Here is a 9666-nt window from a genome sequence, read left to right on the forward strand (position 1 = left end):
TTGAAAAACATTAACATAACTCCACCATGATTAAATGAAGCCACAATAGGAACACGACACCAAGAGAGATAGGCTATTTTATTTAAAATCAGACCACAGTAGATTACAGAAAGACTTATTATGCAAACAAATCCACTGTACGTTTCACAACTTGCTAGGCATATAAAACTGCCCCTTTATTAGACTGTCCAGGATTACACAGAGGAACTGTTCAGGTGCAGGACGACTCTACCTCCTCCGAACTCAATGTTTGCCAAGTAGCTCTATATTCAGGCTAAAGAAATTGTTGATTTGAGCTCTGTATCCAAGTCATTATTCCAGTTTGAGAAGGCAGAGAAGTCCCAAAAGAGGTCAAGACTGAGGTTGTGGAAGTTGGGGCACTAAACGTAACCGTTACCCATGACCAGACTGTGCCCAGGGCTCTGCCTCCTGGCATCACAGGAAAGCTTATTTTCTATATAGTCCCTCCAGGGTCACCAGTACAGAGGTGACCAGTGTGGACCAGCTGTGCTAGAACAACTGACTCCGCTTCCTCTAGGAGACAGCACTGAAGTGCAGTGAAACTCATCCTTGAGTTAGAACCATTCAATGCTGATCATCAATCAAACAACCTAACCACATACAACTGAATTAGTCATAACTTACAAAACTGCATACAAAAGACTGGCAAAAGTAATGCCATCCAAAGAGAGCATTTTCCAAGCTACCAACACTCTAAAGCCGTGTTACACATCATTATTTAAAAGATTTTTCTCCACTCCAATTGCTTTGGGGAAGTATATGCTATTTGCAGCAGACATTAGAAGTCCTCAAGACAACACTATAATATATATATTTTGGCAAGCATACTGAGCCACCTCCTCTCAACTCTCAGCTTGCCTATGGCATTTTAATCTCATTATCTTATAAACAGTGCAAATTAGTATGATTCTAAACATCCTAGCCATAGCAGAATTTATTTATTAGCTATAACAGAACAGGAGAAGCTGTTGAAGGGCAACAGGTCAAAAGCACCAACATAACTCTTGCCTGACTCACTCAGGTTAGTGTCTTGTAACTTTTGTTTCTGAAAGGATTTAAACAGCTTTCCGCAGTCATCTTTCTCCTTTACCCTTAAACATTACCAGCAGTCAAGTATATATTTACAGGTTGTGCACACACACACACAATTAATGGCAAAACGTTTTCCATGAGCAGCTGGATTTCAGTTATGAGATTGCTATAACTGAAACATCACATTAGTTACATTATCTATGTCCAAACTTACCCATCAGTGAAGGCAACTATAAGCTTACAAATAGCAGATACGGCCTTTGTTTTTTCTGAAGTATATGTGAGTTTTTTTGTAAAAGAAAGTGCTCTTGAAGAGCCCTTAGAGTTAAGCAATGGCCATTCAAATGATAAAAATGCTAATATCCTAGTATTACAATCACAAGTAGTGATCCTAAGGCACATCAGCCACATGCATATGCAATAATGCATTGTTTTGCTTTCAGACAGAAAAATTGCATTAGCTTTGTATTTAGTTTGCACAAGAGTTTGTTTCTAGATAAAGTATCCCTGAAAGGTCATATTATCACAAAAGTTACCAAAAGACAGAAAATTTAACAAGTAATAAAAATATTTTTGGACTACTAATACCAATAAAGTTAGATACATAAAATGCAGTGCAAATTCACAATACACTTATCTATCACCTCCATCACTTCTGAGGATTTTCAACCCTCGGAAAAAAAGTTGGCACTTGATAAGTGTAAAATATACCTGGTTGTTTTTATTAAATGTTAGCAAAACTAATTTGAGAGTGTTTTAGAGTTTTTGTGTAGCAGGCTCGAAGTACGAATTTCTTTACTCAGTCACCACCCTGGTAGCTCCCACCCACTTTAATTCTTTCTAGGACACAAATCATTTCTACAGCAGACTTACGTTTAGCATTCAGATACAACAGTTGCCATCCAAATACCAGCACTAATAGCACAGCAAAATTACTTTGAAACGAGTCATAATTAACCATGCTTATATGAAGCTTCAGTCAGAAAATAATATCAAGAAAAGATATTACACTATTTAAAAAAAAACAAACAAAACACATCCTGTACCATCACTAGATTACAGAAAAAACACACTTTGCAAACAAATCCAATGCACATTGCTTCACAAAATCTCCCATCTATAGAAACTTTCCAGACTTACTGGGGAATTGGTTCAGATGCCAGTAACACTGACCAACCTTCTGCTCTTTGTCTTCAGAAGGCAAAACAAGCCAAATAACCCTATTTTCAGAATAGAGAGCTTCCTGTTATGAGCTTAATTTCAGATTAGTATTTGCTAGCAACCACCACACTCCAGAGGAAATGATCAAGGGACAGTCAAGAGCCTTACGTAAAGAAAAAAAAAAAAAAGATATTCTATTTTGACTGATGCTGTTTGTAGTACAGACTTCCAAACAATGTAGTGCATTCCAGGACAATGATATGAAAATGTTTTGAGATAATGCAGGGGCTGTGACAGATTCTGGACTGTGAGTTTCTTAAATTACCATGAATTAGTTGAAAGTTGTTTGCCAATGTGAAAAATTGATAATGGATTTATGGACACATTCTCCACAAGCAACAAGTGCTAAGATTTGCCTCCCCCAATGCTAGATTAAAATACCAGCATGTGTCTGCACCTTAGCCTTTAAGAGTCTCGCTGAGAGTGAAATCTGAGCTCCCTTAAAAAGCCTCGCCTCCAGTGGCATTAGAAGTCAAGAATGGATTATGTAAGATACAAACAGCCACCATGGAGTTCAAAAAGCTTTTCTGTTTTGCCTGCTTGCAGAGAAACATTAACTGCAAATTCCAGATAGATACGCACGCCAAAACCTGCAAAACTAAAGGAAATGGGAAAGTTAAAAATAGTTCTGCCAAGCAAGAGACTGAGTTTGAGGGATAAAATGAAATTGTGGAGCTTCAAGTGGGCAGTTACATGATGTGAAAACATAGTATTTGATTAAGAAAATACCCTGCTTAGATTCCTGGAATCACATGATATCAAAAGCTAAGCACCTGTGTAAAAAAATCACTTCTGTATCCAAGGGTGAAAAAAACCCCAACCTAAGAGTCTTAATAGGCAAAGAAATAAAAATGCCTGGTAAAGTTTCTATAAAACTCTAAACTGGCTCTACAAACAGTTTAGTTTAATTTCAAGAGACCAGGACTTTCAGGATATCAAGCTATTTAGGAGTGGGAGGAGTGTGTACTTTTATTATGAAAAGTCTAAGGTAACAACTGAAATGTAGAAATGAAACTCTTGTAACTTTTACTATCTAAAATCCATACAACATTTTCAAGAGTTTCAGCTCAGTGAGGTCTGAAAATGTCATGCACCTGGCCACGAATGCCGTTGTGTGGGCACACTGCAAAGGATGCTGATGCAGTCCATTGCAACTCTTTGCCCAGTATTGAGATATGGTTGTTACTATCCAAACACCGGCACTGATAGAGAATTCTTTAGAGAGACAAATAGCTCCCAGTTTGCCACACATACATTCAGCTGCAATTGGAATACATCGGAATAGAAGAGAATGCTGATTTACCACCACTAAAGAATTCAGAGTGTGATTCGATTTGTAACATCAGGAAATCCACTGTATGTTGTTTCACAATCTGATGGATTTACAAAATTTAGACCTTATCACCTTCCTAGAAAAATCAGTTGTCACTGATATTTGAAAACAAAAATAATCACATTTACCAAACGCAATTGCAAACCTCTGTGCCACAGCTCGAATTTTGTACTCTATTGTGCAAAAAACAGAGGCTTTCCATTGCCTACATTAAGTCTCTGATGGCGAGAAAAGGAAATATAAGCACCAATACATAAGTTAGGCGCACCAAAATATTCACTGGAGGATAAAGCCAGGATGTGGTGGAAGGCGAGGTGGTCTTTGGGGAAGAGCTGGAGGATGCTGTGGTACAAACTGAGATGGGTATCCTGTCTGTGGCATTTGACTTGCAGACTGAACTCCTGGTCGAGGCGGGAGAGGAGGATACGGAGCACCTGGATAAGAAAGAGCTGGTCCTGAACTCATGGCTGCAGTAAACGGAGTAGGAAAGCGTCCTGCTGGGACTGAAGAAGGTGGAGGGGGTGGTATTCGTCGGGGCACAACTGAAGGAGGAGTGTTTGCATCCGAAGTGTAGGAATCTTGAGGTGCTGGTGCTGTCTCAGGTGCTCTCGGCTGAGCTTGTGGCTGAACCTGCGGAAGTCTCTGTCCCTTCAGCACCATTTCTTGGAGCTTCTCAATTTTAACACGTCGCAGGTGAGCCAGTTTACGCTTGCTCTGGTACTCATCAATGAAGGAATCCAGTGGTATTTCACCATCAAGAAATTTTTCTGCCATATTCTGTCAAATATGGAACAATCTCTCAGAAAACGGCATACTGCAAGAGAATCTAAATGGCTTATATCCTAAAAATAGCATAATTTTGCCTGTGATTTTCCAGCTTGCATATGGAAGATGACTGGCATACTAGGAATTCTGAGCAGAACTTTGAGTTAGTTATTACTCAGAAGCACTGGGAGTTAAATATAATTTTTGCTTAAATTTATACTGAAGCAACAGCAGTAAGAACATCTGAATCTAGCTCTGAACATTCCCCTGATCATCAGAGATGGGAACGAATCAAGTTAAACAGCTTTCCAGATTGCCAGCTAAGCTGAGTTACAGCTCAGTACTGCTTGCAATGCCAAGAGAAACACCGAGAACTCTGCAAGACTCAGTACAGAGAGGCAGATTATTGCTAAGCCAGGTTTAATACTCATGCTTACTTGTGGCTTTAGATAAATTATGTTTAATAACTAAGAGAGGTGACCATACATATAATTACAAAATTCAACTTGTCCTGGGAATGTCTTTTTGTGATCACAATTCAGGGCCAATAAACAGATTTTTTTCCCTGATTCTAACATGCTATGTAGTTATAGAGAATGACCAAATCAGCAAATAAAACCAAAAACTTCCACTATTCTGAAAACAGACCACCCTTCAAGCACAGCAAGTGGTGACCACTGGCACCTAGACAGATACATTGAAATCATAATGGAATATTTCACCGGAAATGCTGGAGAAGAAACAGTGCAGGCACAGTTTTTCATGAGGTTACTAATTGACATTTGTAATGCATTAATATATATACACCAGGCAAACACCATTAAAAAAAATTTCCAGATTTATATGCTATGAGTTTGAAGGCAATGCCAAGGAACTAAGAGGGTCTGGTTGTCTCTTCTGAAAAGGAGTGTTTTCTCTCTTAAACTTCAAAGATGTTAAGAGTAAAAAATTACTCAGATAAAAAAATTCTCACTGAAACCAAATGGCTGTTCACTGAAGTTCAAAGCAAAGACCAGACTATATTCTTAAAAATATCCCTTTAGTCTATTACACGTTCAGCACTGCACTGCAGCTGTGTACATTGGAAGTTTTCGGTAATGGGTGTAAGGGGCAGAATTGAAGTGTACTGTCATTACCTCTGTGTCTTCCTCAATCTTAGCCCCCTCTGTCTGAAGCAGTGCTAGCAGTGTCTCCAGAGAAGCATTACTGGATTGTCTGTCTGTAAAGGCATGAAAAGAACAGTAAATAACAGCTGGCTCTAAGTGACTTCTAACTGAAGCTATATAACTACAGCAAGCGTAAAAATTTCTAAGGCACATATGTACAACTAGCATACTCCATTGCGCTAGACAGGATGATCCGCAGTAAGAAAATATATTAAGTAGCTTAGGAATATTGTCAGAGTGCTAAAAGCTGAAATTTATTTACAATGATATATTTACAATATTGAAAGACAAAGCACTTCAGCAAGTGTAGTACCAGAGGTACAATACTTCATAATTCAGTATGAAATCAGAAAGTTAAATGCAATATTCTGTTTGATTTATGATTAATCACTGAAAATTCAAATTATTTTTTGCTTTTTAGCAAGGTAAACGAATTTGATCATTTAGATAAGAGCAGGTCAACAACAGGTAGGTAACCACACAGCAATAGAAAGAATCCACAGTATCTGTTACTAGGTGTAACAGATACTTAATAAATCATTAGAGCATGATCTATTTCAGAACTACATGAGAATGACATTTCAATTTATACCCCAATTCACACAGCTAAAAACGAGACACCAAAAACCAAACAAAAAACGTGCAACAGATTTACATTCACTTAGAAAACAGCAAATCATAACTGTCAACAGAAAATGTTACCTAGTTTTGTTTTCTTTATCTGGTATGCTTCAAAAAGAACTTGCAGCTCTTGATATTTTTCAGTCAAATTTGATTTCAAAGACTCCAACTTTGGCTGGTACAAAAGATTGCCTTCTGCCAGACTGCGGTTGCTGGCAAGAGTCATGTCTTTGCTGTGTTGAACATTTTGGGCCTGGAAATAAAAAAATAAAATAAAGGTGCATGAAATGTCAGTGAAGATATTAATTAAGACTAACGGTTATTTAGACAATATGAGAATTTCAAAACTTCTAAATAAACAACAAAAGTAAGCTCTCTAAAAATTAGTACTATGGTATTGGACCTGCAACTAATAACAATACTTTTGGACTTTCTATGAACAGTGGGAATGTCTACTGTTTTGGTGGGCATGGTCAGGTTCAGCTGTTGCGCTCTTTTCCCACGATCTCTTTTTTCTGCTACACAAAATCCTTTCTCACAAGCTGTATTTTTACTGCTCTACTAATATACTATTTTACTAGTGTATCATCTAGAAGGAATAAGAAGGTCTATGCCGCAAACAGCATGATGAAATCATCTAAAATGACAATGGACTGTTGAAGCTCATGGGGGAAAGACCTTCAGAGGAATTGCACTGAGAATAAGGATCTCTTCTTTCAGCTGTGAGCACCTGTGAATGAATCACTTTCTAAACAGGAATTAATACTGACCTGAAGTCACTTTCCTGCACATTTTTTTCCACATGCAGCAGAGAGCTCATTAAACAGTTTTCTTCTCCAAGCTGGAAATGATAGTTACTCAAAGAGTTTGTGTTGTGGGAAAGGACTCGAAGAACCCCCCTCCTTTGAGCAGGGGCAGAGATGCCCGTGAACGCTCCTGCAGGCAGAACAGCTTTTGCCTGCTCAGAACAGGAACCTGGTTCCTGCTGCGCTAAACTGCCTGCAAGAGGCAGGTTTCAGCAGCACGGTAGTGCTTACTGTGTAGAGAGCAGTCTTTGGGCACTCCCTTAGACATTTCTGCTAAGTGGCAGAGGAGCACAGTTTATGTCACCCGAATTTCTTCTAATTCCCGTCACAAATTTATGTGAGGTCTGACCTGTTGGTTGTCACAGCTTTTTGAGATCAGATTTTTACATTCACGCCCTGCTACCTGAAGGAGCTTTGTACGAATTCTTACCCATTATTTAACATAGATGCTTCTTCATCCCCACCTCACACACCACCCTTACTATTCCTTCATAATGACTGCTGACAGATAAAGCAACAGTTGCTCTTAAAAAAAAAAAAATATCTTTGAATCCCAGCAGTAAGATGCAGTAAGACTGCAGAAGAACGTCATCCCTTATCTTATTAAAATGCAAAAAACAAGGACTGCATCATTACTGTTCCTTCTCCAGAATATTCTTCCCCAACTATGTTAAATCAACCCTGGATTAATGCCAAAAGCTTGTTTTTCAGTTTAATCCTTCTGCTTAACATATCCTAGCCCGAAGACATTGTTCCTAAAGAACATATGACAATTCTCACAAAACTAAGATTCAGCAAGATTCCGAGTTTGCTCATACACACACATGCACACAATTTTATCAAGACAGTCTTCATGAGCTTTGGGAAAGCTAAGTGTTTGGGGAAGTCTGCCCTGGATGTCACATTAGATTCATTAAAATATTCAGACATCAAAAGGAAAAAAAAAAAACAAACCCAAGGGATCCGATTTCAGATTTTCAGTCTGAATCAACAAGTGGGATAGTTTTCCCATGGCACAACAGCCTGATTCTATTAGGCTGCCTTCAAAATCAATGAAACATTTGGTACATTTTTTGCGACCTCCTACATTAATATGCCCCTTCTAGCCCACATCATCCCTGTTTAGCTGTAACAGATCTTATTTATGGACAGTTGCACAGAATCCAGAGCAAACATGAAGAGTACAGTGCTTTCTTCCTTTCGAACTCATGGGTGGATATAGGAGAGCCACACCTCAGAAACAGGAAAAGAGGAAACCCAAATGAGCTACGTAAAAGACCCAGAAGGGACAGGATCAGAATTCAGGTGTTCTTGGCAGTCTGAGCACAAAACTGGGTTCATGAGGTAAAAATATTTTCCAAGCGTAGCAACAGTGTCTTTGAAAGCAACTACTTCCTTTTGAAATATTTATACACTACTTTAATCTACTAAATTCAAAACTGGCTTAATGTTACTTAAATATATCTTTGTCACCAGATATTGCTCCTCAAATACCTAAGTTTTACTCTGTTTCACCCTGTTCTTGCTAAACCACTTTAAAAAAAAATCAAGTCAAGGATAATGCTGAGTCCTAAATTCATTCAATCAAAATGAAATTCTATTCCAAATTGTGAAAATCAGAGAAACTGTACTTGCGATATTGTTTTGTCTTCTCAAGATTCTCACATCAAGCCTAAACAAGCTTCCAGCCCTATGCTTGTGTTCAACTTGAATCCTTTCCAAGAATAAAAAGAAAATCCTCTCTTCTCACTTTTGAATCCAATGCAAAATAACGTTAATTAAACTGGTTGCCTCCATTAGTTTCTTCTCATGTGATCCAATGCTGTTAAGACAGTTGTTTTCTGAAAGCCTAAGTCCCCCTATTTTACATTTTTTTTCTAACAGTTATGAAGGGAACTAAAATACACACAATTTAATTGCTTAATTACTGGCATCCAGCTTCTTACCAAATCACCTGCCATCACGGCAAGCTTTGTTAACTAGCTGTCTTCTGAACTGCCAGCCAAAGAAGATTGCGTGCAAAAAGATTCATGGTTTCTGATGCCTCTCCTCTTTCACCATTTTAATGAGGAAAGTACTTCCTTCAAGCGACTTCAATTTGATCTGGTGATTGTATTTTCACTGCTTGTAAGGCTGATATTCTCATTTCAAAGCAGTTGCACAGTCAGTCTGGGAAGACCAGTTTTATGAGTGAACTTTGATCCTTCTTCAGGATGAAGAACAGGTACATTTCCTCTAGAGAGAAAAAAAGCCAGGGGACACAAACCTGTAAACCTTTCAAGAGCACAAATCCCAGGAAAAAGAACCTTTTACTGAAATCATATATAAGAAAGAGGAGAAGGAAGAACTCCAGGTAAACAGACAGAATAACAGAAAAAGCTTCCTTAAGTCAGATGAGGCTTTTGTGGTGTTTTTAAACACTACTTCTAAATGACTCTCCTGCCTCAAGTATCATAATGTCTCTCAACAGGAATAGGGAGAAAGAGGAAGCAAATGCCTAACTTTCTACAATAATTTTCTGAATAACTTTACTTTTAAATAATTTCAAATGTGTAAAGATGAATAAATATCAGCATGACATGATGTACCTGACTTGTAAAATAAGAAAAAAAATAATTAATATTATGACCTACCTAAATCCAACACAGTGACATCCCTTCCTGTCCTTAGTATATGATATATAGCAACTGTAGACTAGTCT

General features: G+C 38.1%; 1 protein-coding gene across 1 annotated transcript; it reads right to left on the reverse strand.

Moving 5' to 3' along the window:
• Positions 1-3747: 3747 nt before the first annotated feature.
• On the reverse strand, positions 3748-9196 carry VPS37B (vacuolar protein sorting 37 homolog B (S. cerevisiae)). The gene is made up of 4 exons (XM_010582212.1): positions 8912-9196; positions 6241-6412; positions 5509-5591; positions 3748-4384 (listed from the first exon to the last, which is right to left on the reverse strand). Exons 1-4 carry the CDS (start codon positions 8924-8926, stop codon positions 3884-3886), a joined length of 771 nt encoding a protein of 256 aa, XP_010580514.1. The 5' UTR covers positions 8927-9196; the 3' UTR covers positions 3748-3883.
• Between the last annotated feature and the right edge of the window lie 470 nt (positions 9197-9666).

The sequence above is a fragment of the Haliaeetus leucocephalus genome, unplaced genomic scaffold (genome assembly GCF_000737465.1).
Source record: "Haliaeetus leucocephalus isolate CR32 unplaced genomic scaffold, Haliaeetus_leucocephalus-4.0 Scaffold840, whole genome shotgun sequence".
NCBI lineage: Eukaryota > Metazoa > Chordata > Aves > Accipitriformes > Accipitridae > Haliaeetus > Haliaeetus leucocephalus.